The sequence below is a fragment of the Aspergillus karnatakaensis genome (genome assembly GCF_047715665.1).
Source record: "Aspergillus karnatakaensis strain CBS 102800 unplaced genomic scaffold BJY04scaffold_59, whole genome shotgun sequence".
Taxonomy (NCBI): domain Eukaryota; kingdom Fungi; phylum Ascomycota; class Eurotiomycetes; order Eurotiales; family Aspergillaceae; genus Aspergillus; species Aspergillus karnatakaensis.
Genome location: NW_027395771.1, coordinates 143,298 through 162,882, shown reverse-complemented (window position 1 = coordinate 162,882; position 19,585 = coordinate 143,298). Strand labels below are relative to the sequence as shown.

The window sequence follows — 19,585 nt, the reverse complement described above, 5'->3', positions numbered from 1 at the left end:
ACGCAAGATAAACCACCATAAGCAATATAAATCCACGACCCGAATACCATCTAATCCAACGCCTTCTGAACCCTACTCCACCCCCCAAACCCATACCCCCCAGGAGCAACCCCATCAAACAAACTCGCCAACACAACCCTATCCCCCTGTTCACCCTCCCAAGGCTCCCTCCCATGTTGCGCAATAACATTATCAAACACCAAAACATCCCCCTCCTCCCACCTATGCAGCACACGAATCTCATCCGTAATCCGCGCGACAACCTCAAGATACCGCTCCGGTATAACCGTCCCATCCCCAAACAACTGCTCCGCAACACTCTTCCTCCCCGTCGCCGACCCGGATTCCGAAGCAAGCTTGTTCTTATAATACGCCGCTAACCCGGTAAACAGCGTCGGGAGATTCGTCCCCGGCTGCGTGCGGATCACAGGGAGTCGATGCGTGACAACTAACGTCTCCCCTCCATCCTTCCAATCGAAACCCGTATACTCCCCGCGGTTATACCGCGCGATCTGCGCCTCGATTTTCGCTCGTTGCGTCCCCTCGTCATCACCATCCACAATCTCCTTCCCAAAGGCCTGCCTCAGCGTCGACCCACCCGCATACTGCGCCTCCCGCTTATACGTCACTGAACTCAGGATCCCCTTCTCTGCTAACTCTTCAATAAACTCCGGGATCTCCCTCTGCACGCGGTAGAACAGTTCGAGTGAGGAGCTTAGAGGCGTCTCGCCACCAACTTGCGGAGCTTTTTTATTCCAGAAGAAGACATACTCCGGCGCGTGCGGGACCTGCGGGGACTCATTGTGGTTGTAGATGCGGACGTGGCTTGGTGCTTCGTTTGCGGGGGCGACGTTAGGCGCTAGCTCTGGTCTGTCGACGACGATTCCGATGATCTCGTGCGGTTTGTAGCCGAAGGCGTGGGCGAAGGCGCTGAAGTCGGTTGCGGAGGTTATCTGGAGGGAGCGGAAGAGGAGGGTGCCGTGGGTGGCGAGGAGGGTAGTGAGGGTGTTTGTTTTTTGGAGGTGTTTGATTGTGGATATGGCAGAGGGAAGACTTGGAGGAGGGTCCTGGGTTGATGGTTTGAGAGCGAGGGGGATGGTGGTGTTTGGTGGGTGCGGATGGGAAAGGGTTCGTTGGTTGCTGGGGGGGAGGGTGAAGGGGGTGAATGTTATTAGCTCTGGGGATGAGTCCGAGATACTGAGGGAGGGGATGGCGAGTTGCTCGACGGTGGTTGCCATGTTGGAATTGTGTAGATACTCAATATCTATCAATTCATCGTCGATTATGGCAGCAGGATGCTGGATGCACGGCGTTGATAAAGATGCATCCCCGCTGTTGCCATTGACCCCTCATATTGCGAATCCTGTACGCCCCGAGCCACACCCTCGGTATGCACGCTTATAGGGCAGACAAGAGAATAGACTGGTCTCTAGGTAGTCTTCATTCGTCAAAGGTGAAGCTATGGTCCTTCTTTTGACGTTATCTTGCCTACTCGGCCTGTCATGCATTCCTCATCTCCGGCAGCAATCACGAAACCCTAACCCCGGTAGTATATGAAGCCATCAACACCAACCACCCAATAGCTCCCCATCGACCTATATTTTATCATTACTCTCCTAATTCAAGCCGACCAAACAAAATGACTACCACCAATACCCAATCTCCAACCGATCCCAAAACACCACTATCAACCATCCCTCAACCAGACAATGAACCCCGCCCCAAACCCCCCTTCCGCCGCACAACCCTCTTCCAAATCCTCACCGTCGGCCTCTGCGCCTTCTGCGCCCCCGGAATCTGGTCCGCCATGAACGGCCTCGGCGTCGGCGGGTCACAGTCCCCGAACCTGGTAAACGCCGCAAACGCCCTCCTCTACGCCTTCATGACCGTAACCTGTTTCCTGGGCCCCTTCCTCACAAACGCCATCGGCTTCAGATATACCCTCTCTCTCGGCTCAATTGGCTACCCGCTCTACGCCGCAGGGTTATACCTGAATAACCGCACGGGCGCAACATGGCTGGTGTATTTCGGCTCCGTCGCCTGCGGGATCTCAGCCGGGTTCTTTTGGAGCGTGGAAGGCGCCATCGCGACGGGGTACCCCGAAGACCGCAAACGGGGCCGGTACATCGCGACGTGGTTCACGTTTCGGAATTTCGGGAATATTATCGGCGGGGCGATTTCGTTGGGGATTAACCATAATCTCAATGAGAGGGGGCAGGTCGGGTATCAGACGTATCAGGGCTTTATTGCGATTCAGTGTCTGGGGTTGCTTATTGGGTTGTGTCTGTCGAATCCGGAGAAGGTGGTTCGGGATGATGGGACCAGGATCGTGAGCAGCCAGAAGGATATCCATTGGAAAGAAGAAGTCAACGCGCTTTGGAAAAGAGGGAAAAGTAAGCCGATTTTACTGCTTACGCCGCTGTTTTGGTATTTTGGCTGGATGCAGGCGTATCCGGGGACTTATCTCGCGACGTATTTTACTGTGCGCTCGCGCGCGCTGGGGAGCTTTCTGTCGGCGATTGTGGGCACGTTCGCGACGTGGCTTGGGGGGTCGCTGGTTGATATCCCGTGGACGGGGGATAGGAAGGTGCGTGCTGTGAGCACTTATGTCCTTATTGCGCTGTTGAATTCAGCGACGTGGATTTGGGCTGTGTATATCCAGAATGAGTTCCGGAAGACGAACCCCGTGCTGGACTGGGGGGACCAGAGTACATTTGGTCGCGGGTTTGGGTTGTATCTCTTTGAACGGATCAGTCTGGGCATGGTCGAGAACTACATCTACTGGTGTATTGGGAATCTGGCGGATGGCGCGGACGAGCAGATTCGGTATAGTTCGTTGCTGAGGGGGATTGAGACGGCAGGGGTTGCGGTGGGCTTTGGCGTGCAGGCTGTGCCAACGGCGTTGATTGCGACGGCGAGTATTAATCTGGGGTTGTGGTTCACGGCGTTGCCATTTAGTTATTGGGCTACTTTGCAGGTTGTTCGGAGGTTTGAGGAGGGGAAGGCGGGTGATAGAGGTGGAGTTACGGAGGGTGGTGCAACTTGAGTAGGTAGGTGAGCATCACTGTGAATGGGTTGATTAGGCTGTAGGGATTTGGTCAGATACGAGGACAAAGAGGGTAGGAGCTATTGAGAGCCGGGAAAGGAGGTCGCTCTAGAGTGGCATCCTTTCAGGGCGAGAAATCTCGAATCCCACGACTCATGCGCCGTAGACCATAGCGTAGGAATCTATATCAAACGAGCCAATACATAGAAAGAAAAAGCAAGCAATGATAGCCATAGATCGACGCTGTCAGCTCACAATCTGAGGCTCAAAAGACCTCTGCGTCTTCCTGGCGCTAGGCAGACAATGCCCGGCGGCAGACGACCAAGAGCTACAACCCTACTATTGGTTCTGAAGACTCGAAAGCGGGCGGTTATGCGAAACATAGCTGAGACCACCGCTGAAGAAGCCAAAATACCCCAGGCGAGCATCATTGGCTGTGGGGTGTTCTTGGTTGCTGCGCGCGAGTCGTAGCGCTTTGTATAAGCGCCCACCTAGAACTAACCCACGGTACTATTCTTAGCACCAACCCGGTCGCCATTGATCGATCCTTTCTCGATACTCAAACGGCGCGACAAAGCGCTAGAGGTGGTTAGATGTATCAAGAGATGCGATGTATATAACCCTCGAGAGTTTCTTCCTGGTGGTGAGAACTCTCCGAGGATCAGCGACAGCACATAGTACCTCTCCACAGCACCGCACTCTTCTTTTTTCCTTTCTTTGCTCTCTAGATCGAGGTACTGGCTACCGCATATATAATACTATATTCCAAAATGCCCTCAAACAAAGACCGCCTCTCTGTCGTCATCTACACCCGGCAAGGAAACCCAACCATGCCCGGCAAAGAAGACACGTACGTCCCCCTCACGTCTACCTCAAGCCCCTCCCACATACACATTAAATCTAACAGAACTAGATATCACTGGGCTCTCCTAGTCGCGCCCAAAAACGAACCCTCCACACCAACCGGCACCCTCCTCCACACAACACCAACCACCCACCCATCCGGCCTAACAAGCTGGTCCTTCGAAGAATCCACCTGGCCACTCTCGTCGACAGCCACCATCGTCGCCCGCATCACAGTCGGGAAGGTCGTTAACAAGCGTCGTCTTCTCGAGAGTCTCCGAGCGACGCCCGTCCGGCATGACGATCCCCGCTGGAACGACGTGTATTGGGTTAAGGAGGCATTGGGAAGGTTGCGAATTGATCCAAAGGGACTAGGGACGTCGGTGACGGAGTGGGGGAAGGTGAGGAATGGGGTGATGAATTATTGCCAGGTGCAGAGGGAGCAGCAGGTGCTTTTTGAGAAGGAGGTGGGGATGGCGAGGGGGATGAAGAAGAAGGTTATGTTGGTTGGGAATGGGGGGAGAGGTGGGATTCGGAGGGTTCCGACGTTTGATTTGATGGAGAGGAAGGAAGTTGAGGCTTGATATTTTGTATCTTATGTTGAGCCAGGTGGTCTGTTGGGTTGGGGTTTTTTGGCTGTACTGAGATGAGAGGTATCCGGGGTGCGGGCGCTTACGGATGTTGGGTTTGCTGCATTTGAGCGTTTGATTTGGGTTGTACATGAATTGCGGTGTACTCTATGGATTGCTGTTAGCTTTGCTGATCTATATCTCTTTGAGGAATGATGGTTTTTATGAGTTCAGCCTGCTTGATCGCTTTCTCGCAGGCAGCATAATTCAACAAATGCACCCTTTCAGCGGACGATGTCTCGTATTCAGATAGCTCAAAGCTGACCTCGTGGGCGGAATTGCCCTCGGGATTCGAGATTTGAACCTCTGTTTCGATGCTTCCATTGCCTCAGGAAAATGGGTATCGTTGAGCTGAGATGAGGCTGAAAGAGGCCCCGCACCGCAGCTTAAAACGTTCCCACATCCCCAATCTCTGCTTACTCTCACCTTCTCAATTCTCCAACTTCACTCTCGAGAACAACCGCAGCAATGGAAGCTCTCTTTGCCGAGGCCATGAAGGCCACTCAAGCCTTGCGAAAGACCTCAGTCCCTTGGGCCGCAGACCAACCCTACAACCAACCCTACTACGCCTACAACCCCGCATCCTCAACCTGGGAACCCAAGACTCCAACACCATCTCCAACACAAGACTCCACCATCACCAAACTCGTTCTCTACACCTGGAACATCGACTTCATGCTCCCCTTCGCCGCCGCCCGCATGAACCCGGCCCTCACCCACCTCTCCTCCTTCCTAACCACCCTTCCTACGTCAACAGCCCCCATAATCTTCCTCCAAGAATGCACCCCGTCCGACCTCTCCACCATCGCCTCAACCCCCTGGATCCGCTCCCGCTTCCACATCACCGACCTGACCCACGAATTCTGGGCAACCGAGCACTACGGAACCACCATCCTCCTCGACGCCCGCCTCCCCGTGCTCTCCGCATTCAGAGTCCATTTCTCAAACACACGCATGGACCGCGACGCCTTCTTTGTCGATACCCGTATCAACAACAAAACGACCCGTCTATGTAACTCGCATCTCGAATCAATGGCTCTCGACCCGCCCTTCCGCCCACCTCAGGTGGCGCTCATCGCTTCTTATTTGCATTCTCCGGCTATCAACGCGGGGATTACAGCGGGCGATTTCAATGCAATTCAACCGTTTGATCGGACGCTTCATAGTGAGAATAATCTCAAAGATGCCTTTCTGGAGCTTGGTGGAAAGGAGGATACCGAGGAGGCGTATACGTGGGGACAGCAGGCTCCGATTGTGCTGAGGGAGCGGTTTGGGCTGAGTAGGATGGATAAGGTTTTCTTTACGGGGGCGGTTAATGTGAGCAGGTACGAGAGGTTTGGGGGTGGGGTGTTGGTTGAAGGTGAGGAGGAAAAGAAGGAGATTGTGAAGTTGGGGTTTGAGGAGGCGTGGGTCACGGATCATTTGGGGGTTTTTGTCGAGATTAAGGTTGATACTGATGCTGAGATTACGGGTGAGGGGGTGAGGAGGGAGAGTGGGCTCTAAGATTGGTGAGGAGTGTCTATGGCTGGTGCTGCGTTGAGAAGATTCGGATGATTGTAGACTTTCCTTATGTCTACTCAGTGGCATTACTTCGTGCGACTCACCTTGCTAGAGTGGCTTGTCTTTCAGCTTACGATGTCTGCAGCGCAAGACATAATCCTAGTGCTGTTTTCCACTATACAGGCGAAAATCACCAGTTCCAGTCTTACCTTTAGATGATTTCACTCCAAAAGGTATTTCCAGCCCAGTCCCATAATCCCCGTGTATCAGTCATGGCAGTTGAGACTTTCAGCAATTGGCGCAGTAGACCCGATAAATATCTTGAGACAGCTCAGCTATGCCTAGCATCAAAGCTAGAGATCAAACAATCAGGTGGTCCTTTCGACACTGATAACAACGGCCTGATATTCTCCCCAGACTGACAAAAGATCAAGGTCATTAGAGAGGGTATTCAATAGCATCTTCCGTAATTTCTCAAAGGATGTACCCAGTGCTTCTGGTATTCTTTGCCAGTTGTTGTTGCATAGACTGACTTTATCATTCAGTGTTTCCATGCGATTGCCCCCTACTTTGCTTCTGACTCTCAGCTAGATGACTAGCTCAACCACGGAAGTCAGGGACTGTGATAAACCACGTCATCCATTAGGAATTTGGGTCAGCAAGCTCCATTACTACCATCCATCCTTAATCAAGATCAAACCTGGTTTGTTACAAACCAACGGTGCTGCGTCGTCCGGTGCTCGATATTTGGTTGCGGATGGATACCTCCCACAATCACCCACAAACTCCCACTTTCCCACAATCCCACAATCCACTTTTCAGTGGGAAGGGATGACGATCATTTAGTCAAGCTGGGTCTTTTTTTTCCACTTTAGCTTGTTCCAAACGCAGTATATTCGTGTCCCAAGACTTAAGGCTACCCCGATATGCTGCCTTTCGTGTCTAGCGAAAGGAACCATCTGCATGCCTGCAATAATGTGTTATAACCAGAAGATCCCTATAGGGCCTACACCTTGCCATTGACGAAAAACCTTTTCTTACTATTAGGGACGTACCGGATCCACTCCTTTTTCTTATCAATCTCCGACCTGACCTCGGTCTCGGGCCTGATTTCCTCCTCCGGAGTCCGAAGTGAAGCCGTGACGATCACCGGGCTCCACAACAATTCGAACCACAAGCCACGAGGCCAGCCGCCAGCCCAGCCCCGTCGTGCCTTGCAGCTGCCAGCTGCAGGCTGTGTTCAGATGGGAGAAGTTGACTGTTTCCTGTTCCTGGTTAGCTACGTGGTTCAGACTTCAGCCACGCAATTGCGTGACGACTGCCCCAGTAGCTCCGCGTGGGAACTATTCTTGTTCGGGAATCCTTGCCGTGTCGTTGTAACTGGTGGATGCGTCTAGAGCTAATTTATGAGGATCTTGCTTGTTTTGCACTAGAGAGAGAGACGTTGGAAGGGAAGGGCTGTTGGACGGAAGGGGTATGTGGGATAGGAGATGGGTGCTTAAATAGAGCTTGCTCGAGTTGATCTTCGTTGAAAGTTTAAGCTCAACTGGACCTTACCTCTTACTTGTTTCTCCCACGACAAATTATTCTACGAGAACGCCTGCTACCATGCGCACCCCGCGCACCGCTCTCCTCGCGCTCGCCGCGACAGCTGGTGCTGCTGCAACGTCTCTTTCTGACCTCTGCACCCCCTCGCACGTCCGCTCAATCCTCCCCTCCAACGGAACCCTCCTCGGAATCGACCTCCTCCCGTCCGCCGTAACTGCAAGCGTTTACAATGCCTCTTCTGCCTCCTCTTCCGGCTCCTCCTCCAGCATGGGTGGCATGGGTGCCTCCGCCGTATCCACCAACTACTGCAACGTAACCGTAACCTACGTCCACCCCGGCAAGACCTCCCCGGTGATCGTGAAATACGCCTTCCCCCCGCCATCCACCTACAAGAACCGCTTCTACGTTGCCGGCGGCGGCGGCTTCTCCCTCTCCTCCGACGCCACAGGCGGGCTCTCCTACGGCGCTGTCTCGGGCGCGACATCGGCTGGATATGACGCGTTCGACTATAGCTACGACGAGGTCGTGTTGACTGGAAACGGGAGCGTGAATTGGGACGCGACGCATATGTTCGGGTACCAGGCTCTCGGCGAGATGACGGTCCTTGGGAAATATCTCGCGAGGGGCTTCTATGGGCAGGGTGAGAGTGAGAAGGTGTTTACTTACTATGAGGGGTGTTCGGATGGTGGACGGGAGGGGATGAGTCAGGTGCAGAGATGGGGGGAGGAGTATGATGGGGTGATTGCGGGCGCACCGGCGTTCAGGTTCGCGCAGCAGCAGGTGCATCATGTTTTTTCGGCTGTTGTGGAGCAGACGCTGGGGTATTTGCCGGTGCCTTGTGAGTTGAGCAAGATTGTGAATGCCACGATTGAGGCGTGTGATGAGTTGGATGGGAGGAAGGATGGGGTTGTTTCGAGGACGGATTTGTGCAAGTTGCAGTTTGATTTGAAGACTGTCATTGGCGAGCCGTACTACTGCGCTGAGCAGAATTATACCTCGCTTGGGTTCGGGTTTAGTAAGAGGCAGATGGCGCAGGGGAGTTCGACCTCTTACCAGCCGGAGCAGAATGGGACGGTCTCTGCGGAGGGTGTGGCTGTTGCAGAGGCGATTTATGCCGGTTTGCATAACTCTGATAACGAGCGTGCGTACCTCTCGTGGCAGATTGGGTCGGACCTTTCCTCTGATGCGGATCCAACATACGATTCTGATGCTGAGGCTTGGACGCTCAACATCCCCAGCACGGGCGGCGAGTACGTGACAAGGTTTATCCAACTGCTTGACCTGGATAACCTCGAGGACCTGAACAACGTCACCTACAACACGCTGGTGGACTGGATGACCACCGGTATGGTTCGATACATGGACACCCTCCAGACGACCCTTCCGGATCTCACGCCGTTCCAGAAGGCTGGTGGGAAGCTCCTGCACTACCATGGAGAATCAGACAACTCTATCCCCGCGGCCAGCTCGGTTCACTATTGGCAATCCGTGCGGAAGATCATGTACCCATCTCTCTCGTTCAATGAGTCTTTGGAAGAGATGGCGGATTGGTACCAGTTCTACCTGATTCCGGGTGCTGCGCACTGCGGTGCGAATTCCCTGCAGCCGGGGCCTTATCCGCAGGATAACATGGCGACGATGATTGATTGGGTGGAGAATGGGCAGCAGCCTGGTAGATTGAATGCGACTGTGTCTTCTGGTGATTATGAGGGCGAGGTGCAGAGGCTTTGCCGGTGGCCTGAGCGGCCGCTCTGGAGGAATGAAGAGAGTGAGTTTGAGTGTGTCAGGGATCAGGAGAGTTTCGAGAGCTGGACGTATGAGTTCCCGGCGTTCAAGGTGCCGGTTTATTGATTAGTGCTGGTGGTGGATTGTTGATTCTAGTGATGGACGAGAGGTTGATAGTGGCTTGCAAGCGAGTGTTGCACTGGTATTTGAAGGTTGGGAGCGGATTAGTGGAGATGAGCAGTAATTATTCCAATTGAATTCTTCGTGTTGTGTGAGTACAGTGTATGTGCGTTCCTCGTAGGGGTCCTTCCGTAGAGTGAGCTCTTAGTTCGTGCATGCTACAAGATGATGGCGATTGATGGATGTTGTCTCTGAGATCAATCGAGGATCTCACTGCTCCGGGAGAACGTTTCGCCGTCCTGGCGTGCCGCTGCCTAAGGCTGCACTCGCGTGCTGATGGTACCTCCTCTTTCACTCTCACCTTTTGTTTTCATCGCTCCATCTCATAACCTACTCCATTCATCATGCCAGTACGGCAATCTTGCGACCGATGTCACGGTCTCAAGCTCCGCTGCATTCGAGGCAATGGACAAGCCTCTTGCCACCGTTGCCAGACAGCGGAAGCAGCCTGCAAATACAGCCAGTCCATGCGCGGTGTACGCCCAAAGAGGCCACAAAAGTCACTTGGCGGCAGGCACCCCATGTGTACCACTCCAGACAACTCTCTTAGTGTTGGACATTCTAGATCAGCCTCCAATCAGCCCTCGCAGTTACAGCCTTCTCTCCCTCCAGACATCCACGGCTCCCAACAGTACCTAGATCCTGGTGCCATTGCCCTGAATATGTTCGATTACACCATTGATCTTGAGGAGCCCTTTGACTTTGATTTTGGATCCCCTGTAGACATGGTCCACAATGCCCTGTCGCCTTCCCAGTTGATCCACCCGTCTCAAGAGGATTCCACCGTGTTTGCTCTAGAACAGAGGATTCATAAGCTCTCGGAGCAGACGTGTGAATATCTGGCTAGACTTCCGCCAATGCAAGGAGGGGGCTTCAATAGGAACTGCACCGCTGGCAATGGTAATGCCGAGGTCATGGAGCCCGAGATCGATACCATCTTTAGCCTCGCCGAGGCGGCAGCTGACGTGACGAAGCAGTTCGTCAATGGCCTGCGACAAAGTCGACTACATCCTGGTGTTACACCACCTCTCGGCTTAGCTTCCCTCTACGGTTTACTTTCCTGCCAAACCCGGGTGTTGGACATTTGGACCGTGCTTTTTTTCCACATGCACGGCTGTTTCAAGAGCAACCTCGCCAAGTCAACCTTCACTGACAACATCGTGGTTCGGGTTGCGAGCATTCGTATAGGGTCATTTGTGCCATCCATCGCCACAGCCTTAAGCATGCAGCTTTCGCTTATCGTGCGTAGTACTGCAGGCCTGCAGGACGCTGCACGGGCTTTGGTGCAGGAGATAGAGCTGCCGTGCGCCACGCCCAACCCTCTTACCACGGAAGGCTTTGCGGCCGGATTATGCGACCAAGTTCGGGGCCCGACAGCTGCCTCTGGATGCCGTAACCTGCTGGAGCGTGCCTCTGCGACTGTCAATACAGCCAGACATGTTAAGGGACTGATAGAGCAGGTGGTAAAAGGTGTAGAAGGCAATTTAGTTGCAGCTTGACGGCTTTCAGTAAGCGACATCACTGGAAGAGATACTTGCTCTGCATTTGTTTTACGAAATTCTGACTGATCACGACGCTACCTCAACTCTCCACCATTACCAAGTTGTTCGTGGATACTTTTGCAAACACTAGCAATAGACTCCTTGATCATCGGCGCATCACAAGCACCGTCAAGCGTCACTCCCAATACATTTGTGCTTAACAATGCCTCTAAACTCGGACTGACCCCGTCTCCCAGTTTCAAGTCGCGCAGGATTTCGTCAATTTCATCGAAAAGGTGCGCTGCGACTTGTAGGAGAATGCGAATCTGGAGGTCCTGGCGGTATCCGACGTCAAAGCCATCGAGGCGAACCACAGGCAGAACTGGCTCAAAACTGGAACGATTCTTCGCCATCGGCAGCGAGTCGCGGATAAGCGAAACCACAGCTTGGCAAATCCGGAGGAGTGTGGTATGGCAGGTCCGTATTAACAGTGCAAGAAGAGCGTCTACTGTGCGCCCAGTCAGCTCCCCATTGCCTTCCACGCCCGTGACTGCCGTGTTGCCGACAGCCGACATCCTGCGGTCACATCCAGTATATCCACTGGTCCTAAGCTCCTCCATAGATCGACTTTCCCCGACGCTCATTGTGAGTGGCCAGCTTTTCGTGGACATCGTTTGACCTCGAAGCTCCTGAAGTACACAATAAAAGTCATCTGCGCTCTGCAGCATGCGGCCAATGCTGTAATAAGGACTATTATGACCTCCGGCGGAGTAGGGATGATCGGGCATGGATGTAGATGCGTGACACGCCGGCGTCGTCAAGAGGTTTTTGCCTGTTATCATTCCCGATTCGACCAAGTTGAGGTCTCTAAGAAGCTCAGAACTCAATCCTGAAAACCGCTGGTGCCAACTCCCGAGTTGTCTCGCGGATGGAACCGCTCCTTGGGGCCGTGCAGGCGGACCGAACGAGCTCCAGGGGCTGTGTGGAGCTGTGTTGAACGGCGACCTTGTGGCTGGTACAAAGTTGAAGGGGTGCTGAGCAGGGTTGGTCTCGCCTTGATAATATGGTGATATGGGTGTGAAACTGAAGACATTGGGTGGGTTTGTCAGTACCGTCAACGGCTGCATCATGGTGTCCTCGGATAGTGGCACTTGCTGGTAGAAATTGCCCAGCTGGGCGGGTGTTGTCGCAGGTGAAGACTCCTGAAAGGTGCCATCGAAGTCTTGCTCCCTATAAACAGTATCGGCGGGAGCTACTGTAGTCATTTGCGGCTCTAGACAGAGCTGGGTCGGGCTTTCTGACTCATCGTGTCTGTCGGCGGTTGGACAATCGCTCTCTGCTAAAATTCCTGAACTCTCCAATTTAGCCGAGCACAAGGAGGAAGATGAGGTCGAAGATAGAGTCGACGCACGATGATTTTCGGTCACTCCAGCTCCCCGGGTCAGTCGATGTACAGCGGATGTGGTGACACAGTGGGCACCGGCTCGAAGGCACCTGCGGCAGACATCTTCAGTTGCGGAGCTTAGCCGCTCACAGCGCAGCTTCTGGCCCCGGCAGCGGTCACATGCAGACCGACGTGGCTGGTCAGCGGTTGTCATATTTAGGCTCATGCTAGAACGATGGGTGTTTATACTGAGACAATCAGCACGGATTGAGGCTTAATGTGAAAGAATTGCGCCTGCCTGACGCGGTCTTGGATTACTTATACATGACCTGGACGGACGTGTCGACGACGATCTACCGGCACCTTCCGCTAGGTGCGCATCATGCGGGGCCGCTGGTATGCATCTTCCATTCATGGAGTTAATGCGACACGTCGAACGCGAGTGGCGTTCAGCCTGACACCCAACAGCACGTCCTGGTTCAAGCAGGTGTAAGGGCTGCGAGAACCTTCTGCATCTCGGCTGTCGATATCACCTTCACTCGCAAATGAGAATCTTGACTATTAAGCCTCATCCCACACTGCCACGCCGAGGATATGTCCTGCAACCACTAGGGGAGAGGAATGTGGTTCCAAATCTCTTCAATCCTGGCCACCTCGATGTGAGAGGTTCCCTGCGTGTTTTTATGCTTTTCTGAAACCGGCGAAGGCCCGGGTGTGCGTCGCACCCATGGCCCAATCCAGCTCACTGATCTCGTAAGTGCTGGGCTCGAATAAGCACTACTATTTCGATGCGGGCTGATAGTCAAACTCGACGGAATTGGGCGAAACTTGGGCCTATCGATGCCGCCTGCGTCCCAACCGAAGGTGTGAGGGACCCTACCCAGTCACCAGCCTTTGGGTTATGCCCGCCATCCCTATTGCTCCTTCCGATGAGGAGTACCCAATGACACGTCCATTTACTTCACCCTGGCCCTCTGGTTTGTGCAACTTGTAAAAGTCTTGCCACGCGGGACACACTTCCAAATCGAATTTAATACCGCAGTTCTGGGTGTGAACCACAACAAAAGCAATCATTCTACCAGTCCTTCCAAAGCTGAAACAGCCAGCGAGCAGTTTCAACTCATCGAGCCCTGCTTCCAGAGGCAGAGCGGGTAGCCCGCTCTTATGAACCTTCCAATACATTCTAGCCACGATTATTTCCTGCTTCATGCTCGAAGAAGGATGCCGGGGAGATAACAGACACTCCGGAAGGGTCCTTGACAGGCGTCTAGTTAAGAACTATCGGGTGCACGATCGGGTGATCTTCGATCTATTATTGTCAATATCGTGCCAAGCATCCATTCCAGCACAAAAGGGATTTAGCAGGGACTGACAAATCAGTCGTTGTGACAGAGCAATCCCGTGGGTAGGTTTCATTGCCTTTGATAGGTTGCCGAAGTGGCACAATGCGATCCAGAGAATTATATACTGGTTACACCATCCATTGCGTCGGTACTACGCTGGACCCGGTGCACTTCCTGTGAAGTTGGAGCTGGTATAGACAGGTTGACTAGATGGACATGCGCAGTGCTGTGATATGCGAATATTATCAAGGTTCAATGATAGTCAATGTCCACTTCACATTCGGAGTATGTTCCGGCTATTTATACAGCGCCCGTCGATAAGATAGCGGGCGCGTGTCCTGTCAGACTAGTGGGGCACTATCCCGGATCCAGCACTCACGTGTTGGAGATGCTCAGCTGGGGCCAAATCGAAAGGATTCCAAAATCCCCTGACAATGCATTTGCAAGCATCACTGGGTCAGGATGGACCCTGCACAGCCCAAAAAGCGACGTCGCTTGCGACAGCCAAAATCGAGTACCGGCTGTCGCACATGCCGGTGAGTACCGAAGTCTCACCGCACTGCAATCCACTGACAACATAGGACCCGCCATGTCAAATGCGATGAGACGCCGGGCGCCTGTCGACGATGTATCACCTCCGGCTTCAAATGCGATGGCTACGACCTCGAGCGGCTTCCTCACCGGCGAAACGCGAATCAGATCGCCCGCACCGCCCTGACAGAATACCATTTCCGCGCCATCCTCCCGTCGAAAACATCAGAGGAGCGTCGCTTCTTCAACTACTTTCATTGCTTCACCGTCCCGATGATGAGCGGCTGGTTCGACTCTCGGATGTGGAACTCTCTTATACTCCAGATGTGCGAGTCGGAGCCGGCAATCTGCCACGCGGTGGTCGCACTCAGCGCCTTGCAAGAGGTGTCGGAAACTGCAGGCTTGCCTGTCTTGCCGGAAGACATGTCAAACCGCACACATCGGTTCGCTTTATACCAGTATAACCGGTCGATTGAGCATCTGAGGCTGCGCATGGGGTCGCATGACCCAAACGTGCGATCCACCGTCTTGCTGTGCTGCTTGCTCTTTATCGCGTTCGAGTTGATTCGAGGGAAGTACATGCAGGCAGTCACCCATCTCCAGAGCGGTCTGGATATTCTCGGCATGCCCAAGCTGGATTATCATGCCTTGTATCGCACGCACCCGGCATTTGAGCAAGATCTTGAGCGATCGCTCGCCGCCGCGATGATCCATCTGGACCTGCAAGTTGCGCACTTTGGGTTCTCCAACGTCCACAGGGAGCTCGACATGCCGATGCTTGCGGCCGAGCAAGCATTCTGGCCCACAAAAATGAGTTTCGATTGTGTCCAAGACGCGTGCTTCATGCGCGACCGCACATTCCTTCAGTTCTGCCTCTTCGATGGCTTCTGCAATCGATTGTCCGCAGCGGAAATCGAAGCCAACTATACCGTGCTGTCCAAGGAGCAGAAGAAACAGCAAATCCAGCTCCTCAATTTTGCACAGGCGCTTGACGAGCTCGAAGAGAAGAAACTCTCACACGGAAATCTAACACAGAAGGACCGCGACTCGCTTCAGCTCCTTCGCATGCATCATAAAGGCGTCTCAATCATCATCGATGTCTGTCTCATCAAGTCGAAAGAGGTCATCCGAGATAACTTTGCCGATCGCTTCTTGGAGGTCATTGACTTGGGCGAACGGATCACGGAGGGCGTTCAACGGCGCGCGCGCGAGGCTGGTCCTCAGCCGACCCTCATGATGGAAACTGCAGTCATCGGGCCGCTGTACTATATGATTGAGAAATGCCGCAATCCGGCTGTTGCCTTGCGGGGGGTGCAGGTGTTGGAGTCTTGGCCCCATCGGGAGGGGATGTGGGATTCGGTGCTTGCGGCGAGGATGGCCAGGGATGCGATGGCGGAGGCTGTAGACTGAGTAGAGTAGGAGTAGAAGTAGATTAGGGGTAGAGAGGTAACAAGTAAGACTTTTGTCTAGCGTCCTTGTGGATTTGATACTACTAGAGCTGATGCTGAAAGCGTGCCATGGCTGCTAGCGCCACATAACACCTGTTGGAGTGGGTGAGATGGCCGTCGACGGGCCCAATGGGCTTTGGCCTTTGAATCTAGTGGAGAAGCCTTTGCGAGCTCTGATTGGGAGGCTCGCTAACTTTCAGATCCATCATTACATTCATTGTCGTACGGAGTACACGGAGTTTAGATGCATATCAATCACTCTTCTCTGTTCAGATGTCTACTTGTAAGAGTCTATAAGAATGACCTTCTCCGAGAACAATTCCCCAGGATCCATATTCACCATCCCATCCGACATCCCCGTCCTCTCTCTCTATCTCTAAAAATACACAATACTCCCAAACCCAAACCATCACCACCATGCCCTCCACCTCCCCCCTCAACGCAGACTACATCATCATCGGCGGCGGCACATCCGGCCTCGTCCTCGCCTCACGCCTCTCTGAGCCCTCCTCCTCTCCCTCACCATCAATAACCCTCCTCGAATCCGGCCCCGATCTAACCACTGACCCCCGAATCCTCACCCCCGCCCTCTGGACCTCCCTCATGTCCACGCCCCTCGACCACAATTTCCAAACAACCCCGCAAGAAAACCTCGGGGGAAGAAAAGTCAACATCCCCCAGGGAAACCTGCTAGGTGGAAGCTCCGCCATAAACGGCATGGCGTTCATCGCCCCCGGAAAGAACGTCATTGATTCCTGGGGTGAGCTGGGGAATGACGGGTGGGATTGGGATTCTCTTCATCCTTACTATAAGAGATCCTATACATTACAGGTTCCCGATGAGGAGACGCTAACCTTCATCGGCGCGGATAAGTGGCTTGATGAATCAATAAATGGCGATTGCGGGCCCCTGAAGGCTTCGTTTCCAGCTGTCAGGTCGAATCCCCTGGCCAAGGCGTGGGTGGATACCTTTGAGGACATGGGTTTCGGGGCGAGGGAGGATCCCTTTGCCGGTGAGATCTGGGGCGCGTATAGTAATCTTGCGCTGACGGATCAGGGGAGTAAGGAGAGGAGCTTTGCGGGTGTTTATGCGGAGAATGCAAGGGAGAGCGGGGTTAGAGTTGTTACGGGAGCTTGGGTGCGGAGGATTCTTTTTGAGATTTCTTCTGATACCGCGGGGGAGCCTGTTGCGACGGGCGTTGAGGTCGTCATTGATGGTGAGGTTCAGGTTGTCAAGGCGAATAAAGAGGTCCTTCTCTGTGCTGGTGCGATCAACACGCCGCGGATCTTGGAGTTATCTGGGGTCGGTGATGCGAAGAGGCTCAACGAGCTGGGGATTCCTGTCGTGGTTGATAATCCGAATGTCGGTGAGAATCTACAGGATCATCTCTCTACGGGGATTAGCTTTGAGGCTGTGGATGGTGTTGTGACGCTTGATCCGCTGCTCAGGCAGGAGGCTGATGCGGTTCAGGCTGCGATGAGGGAGTATGCTGAGAGCAGGACTGGTCCGTTGACGATCGGGGGGGTGCAGAGTAGTGCGTTCATGCCTATTCTTGAGTTCCATGGGTCGAATCAGGAGAGGGAGAAGAGTATGGGGGAGTTCCTTGACTCGTACCTCTCAGAATTAGAATCAGACTTACAACCTGATATCCGGAACAAGGCTATCAGAGATATCCTCGCGAAGCCAGATTCTCCGGCTAGCATGATGTTCATGTTCCTCGCCCAAGGCAGCCTGCATGATCTGGAGAATGCCTCCTCCTTCTCTGGAACCGGACTGCAGGAAGGAAACTTCATCACCCTGGGCTTCGAAACGAATTTCTCCTTCTCAAGAGGTAATACGCACATCACCTCCCCGGATCCAGGTCCAGAAACCAAACCCACCATCGACGGGAAATACCTCTCCCACCCGCTCGATCTCGAACTCACAGCCCGCACTCTTTTGGACGTGCACGACCTCCACACTAAACAACCCTTAGCCAACTATCTAAAACCCAACGGAAGGCGGAACCCCCCCGATGCCTTCCTGACGGACCTCGACAGCGCGAAGAAATATATCCTTGACACCGTGAACACGACGTATCACTACTGCGGAACTGCAGCGATGTTGCCGAGGGAAAAGGGTGGGGTCGTGGATAGTCACTTAAGGGTTTATGGGACGCAGGGGTTGAGGGTTGTGGATGCGAGTGTGTTTCCTGTGATTCCGGCGGGGAATGTGCAGAGTAGTGTTTTTGCGGTTGCGGAGAGGGCGGCGGATATTATTAGGGGTTTGATTTGAGTTGTTTTAGTTATACCTTGTGTGTTGATGGACGTTGGTGTTGTGTCGGTGTATAGCAAAGTAACTCTTGAATTGGGCTGTTCTCAAGTATTCTGATATAAATGTTGTACGTTGAGTAGGGGATTCGCGAATTGGACACTCCGTAGAGTACCCTCGAGTGTAGGGCTCGCTGATATAGACATGGACATGGACATTGTACAGTACGGACACTGCTCTCTCCCTCTTGTCCGATCTTCATTCCCGCTATGCATCCTCTGATTGGAGATATGGCCTTTTGCTTGGGAAGTTTACTAGGATTGTGCTTCTTAGGAAGGGGAAAGAGAACATTGCCATACGCTCTAGGTTCTGTAGATAGAGCTCTACAAGGCTATGGCGATGGTATCGCAATGTAGAATTGCTTTCTGAGACTGCTTCATGTGTAAACTCCGAAGGTACGGCTTACTTGGCGTTGGGGTGACTTTATGGATTGTTCGTAGGGGGTAGTAGGTTAGTGAATGAGATGGTTTCGAGTATCACTCGCCATATATTTACATTAGTGCTCCATTGGACGTGAACCGCGGTTCAAAACGATATCGAGGCTACAGCAACAGTAGGCTTGGAAATTAAACCATGTTAGGGTCTGAGAATTTAAGTTTAGGAACAAGGTTCTGTTAACTCAGAGAAAACCATGTTCATTATTCAAAGAAGGTAATCGTAGAAGTCATCAGTGTGCGTGGCTTATTGCTATAGATTCACCCCCTCTGTTATATCAATCTTTCCGCTCTCCAATGTCTCGACTGAATAAGTCACCGAACGCTACTAGAAAAGGAAATCCAACGCCCATCCGCCCGCAACAAAACACATCGCAACACCCACAAGGCCAGTTCGGGTGAGAACAAGGCTCGACGCCGCATCTGTGGGCGTCGCATCGGGCTCCTCGGAGTCCGTCGCTGTCGCTGGTGGATCAGTAGAGCTGGTGTCGGTAACACTCGACGTCTCCGTCTCAGTGACCTCGGTCTCAGTCTCGGTGCTCGTCGTCTCCGTCACGGTCGGCAACGTGAACGTCTCATCGTCTTCATCATCCGTGCCTGTGCTGGTACTCGTCTCCGTAACAGTCGGCAGCGTAACAGTCCCATCATCATCATCCGTAGCTGTCTCGGTCTCCGTAGATGTCTCCGTCACAGTAGGCAACGTAAATGTCCCCTCATCGGTCTCCGTCTCAGTTGCAGTCGCCGTACCACTCGTGGTATCTTCATCCGCAGCCCCAAACTCCACAACCTGGAATCCCAGAAGATCAACGCTCGCCTCGCGCGTGAAGTCCTCGGTCGCCTGGCCCGCCGGGTCCCCGCTGCACTCGTCGTTCGTGAACAGGAGCATGTTGATATTCTCTTCGCCTTGCCCATCCAGCTCAAACAGCTCGCCCTGCGCGTGGTCAACGACGATACAGGAGGACGGCCCGCTACCAGACTCGGTAGTCGCCTGGCCCGATGCGTCGCGCCATGTGAACGTCCATGCTGTTGTCGTCGAGACAAGCGGTATAACTGAAAGGAGAGTAGACTTCATAACTGCGCCTTATCCCAAGGGATCTTGAAGGCTCGACTGAAACCGAATTGAGAGAGTTGTGCAGAAAACCAAGCACCGGGCACGAGGTCGTATTTGAAGCGGAGCAGCCGC

General features: G+C 53.4%; 10 protein-coding genes across 10 annotated transcripts; 7 read left to right on the top strand and 3 right to left on the bottom strand.

Annotated features, from left to right (window-relative positions):
- Positions 1–50: 50 nt before the first annotated feature.
- BJY04DRAFT_222433 (uncharacterized protein) lies at positions 51–1,238 on the bottom strand (the record flags this gene model as incomplete). Its single annotated transcript, XM_073717379.1, has 1 exon — positions 51–1,238. One exon carries the CDS (start codon positions 1,236–1,238, stop codon positions 51–53), a length of 1,188 nt encoding a protein of 395 aa, XP_073566930.1.
- Positions 1,239–1,639: 401 nt separating this feature from the next.
- BJY04DRAFT_222432 (major facilitator superfamily domain-containing protein) lies at positions 1,640–3,046 on the top strand (the record flags this gene model as incomplete). The annotated part of the gene is made up of 1 exon (XM_073717378.1): positions 1,640–3,046. One exon carries the CDS (start codon positions 1,640–1,642, stop codon positions 3,044–3,046), a length of 1,407 nt encoding a protein of 468 aa, XP_073566929.1.
- Positions 3,047–3,666: 620 nt separating this feature from the next.
- On the top strand, positions 3,667–4,931 carry BJY04DRAFT_198989 (uncharacterized protein). Its single transcript, XM_073712696.1, has 2 exons — positions 3,667–3,896; positions 3,960–4,931. The coding sequence occupies exons 1-2, from the start codon at positions 3,817–3,819 to the stop codon at positions 4,471–4,473; spliced, it is 594 nt and encodes a 197-aa protein (XP_073566928.1). The 5' UTR covers positions 3,667–3,816; the 3' UTR covers positions 4,474–4,931.
- A 1-nt stretch (position 4,932) lies between these two features.
- On the top strand, positions 4,933–6,234 carry BJY04DRAFT_198988 (endonuclease/exonuclease/phosphatase family protein). Its single transcript, XM_073712695.1, has one exon. The coding sequence runs from the start codon at positions 4,987–4,989 to the stop codon at positions 6,019–6,021; it is 1,035 nt and encodes a 344-aa protein (XP_073566927.1). The 5' UTR covers positions 4,933–4,986; the 3' UTR covers positions 6,022–6,234.
- Positions 6,235–7,626: 1,392 nt separating this feature from the next.
- BJY04DRAFT_230923 (putative tannase) lies at positions 7,627–9,555 on the top strand (the record flags this gene model as incomplete). The annotated part of the gene is made up of 1 exon (XM_073719388.1): positions 7,627–9,555. The coding sequence occupies one exon, from the start codon at positions 7,627–7,629 to the stop codon at positions 9,415–9,417; it is 1,791 nt and encodes a 596-aa protein (XP_073566926.1). The 3' UTR covers positions 9,418–9,555.
- Positions 9,556–9,815: 260 nt separating this feature from the next.
- On the top strand, positions 9,816–10,970 carry BJY04DRAFT_222428 (Zn(II)2Cys6 transcription factor domain-containing protein; the record flags this gene model as incomplete). The annotated part of the gene is made up of 1 exon (XM_073717377.1): positions 9,816–10,970. The coding sequence occupies one exon, from the start codon at positions 9,816–9,818 to the stop codon at positions 10,968–10,970; it is 1,155 nt and encodes a 384-aa protein (XP_073566925.1).
- A 38-nt stretch (positions 10,971–11,008) lies between these two features.
- On the bottom strand, positions 11,009–12,453 carry BJY04DRAFT_133749 (uncharacterized protein). The gene is made up of 2 exons (XM_073708532.1): positions 12,108–12,453; positions 11,009–12,035 (listed from the first exon to the last, which is right to left on the bottom strand). The coding sequence occupies exons 1-2, from the start codon at positions 12,215–12,217 to the stop codon at positions 11,048–11,050; spliced, it is 1,098 nt and encodes a 365-aa protein (XP_073566924.1). The 5' UTR covers positions 12,218–12,453; the 3' UTR covers positions 11,009–11,047.
- A 1,390-nt stretch (positions 12,454–13,843) lies between these two features.
- On the top strand, positions 13,844–15,714 carry BJY04DRAFT_133740 (Zn(II)2Cys6 transcription factor). Its single transcript, XM_073708531.1, has 2 exons — positions 13,844–14,215; positions 14,261–15,714. Exons 1-2 carry the CDS (start codon positions 14,142–14,144, stop codon positions 15,618–15,620), a joined length of 1,434 nt encoding a protein of 477 aa, XP_073566923.1. The 5' UTR covers positions 13,844–14,141; the 3' UTR covers positions 15,621–15,714.
- A 216-nt stretch (positions 15,715–15,930) lies between these two features.
- BJY04DRAFT_133731 (GMC family oxidoreductase) lies at positions 15,931–18,012 on the top strand. The gene has a single exon (XM_073708530.1). It carries the CDS (start codon positions 16,076–16,078, stop codon positions 17,930–17,932), a length of 1,857 nt encoding a protein of 618 aa, XP_073566922.1. The 5' UTR covers positions 15,931–16,075; the 3' UTR covers positions 17,933–18,012.
- A 570-nt stretch (positions 18,013–18,582) lies between these two features.
- On the bottom strand, positions 18,583–19,525 carry BJY04DRAFT_198981 (uncharacterized protein). Its single transcript, XM_073712694.1, has one exon. It carries the CDS (start codon positions 19,472–19,474, stop codon positions 18,731–18,733), a length of 744 nt encoding a protein of 247 aa, XP_073566921.1. The 5' UTR covers positions 19,475–19,525; the 3' UTR covers positions 18,583–18,730.
- Positions 19,526–19,585: the final 60 nt, after the last annotated feature.

Excerpts from the sequence above, each read along its gene's own strand:
- BJY04DRAFT_198989 (XM_073712696.1), top strand. The coding sequence starts at position 3,817 with ATGCCCTCAAACAAAGACCGCCTCTCTGTCGTCATCTACACCCGGCAA. Across the intron at positions 3,897-3,959 it reads ATGCCCGGCAAAGAAGACAC|ATATCACTGGGCTCTCCTAG; the intron begins GTACGTCCCCCT and ends TAACAGAACTAG.
- BJY04DRAFT_133740 (XM_073708531.1), top strand. The coding sequence starts at position 14,142 with ATGGACCCTGCACAGCCCAAAAAGCGACGTCGCTTGCGACAGCCAAAA. Across the intron at positions 14,216-14,260 it reads ACCGGCTGTCGCACATGCCG|GACCCGCCATGTCAAATGCG; the intron begins GTGAGTACCGAA and ends CTGACAACATAG.
- BJY04DRAFT_198981 (XM_073712694.1), bottom strand. The coding sequence starts at position 19,474 with ATGAAGTCTACTCTCCTTTCAGTTATACCGCTTGTCTCGACGACAACA.
- BJY04DRAFT_133749 (XM_073708532.1), bottom strand. The coding sequence starts at position 12,217 with ATGACTACAGTAGCTCCCGCCGATACTGTTTATAGGGAGCAAGACTTC. Across the intron at positions 12,036-12,107 it reads CAGCTGGGCAATTTCTACCA|TTTCACACCCATATCACCAT; the intron begins GCAAGTGCCACT and ends CAATGTCTTCAG.
- BJY04DRAFT_133731 (XM_073708530.1), top strand. The coding sequence starts at position 16,076 with ATGCCCTCCACCTCCCCCCTCAACGCAGACTACATCATCATCGGCGGC.
- BJY04DRAFT_198988 (XM_073712695.1), top strand. The coding sequence starts at position 4,987 with ATGGAAGCTCTCTTTGCCGAGGCCATGAAGGCCACTCAAGCCTTGCGA.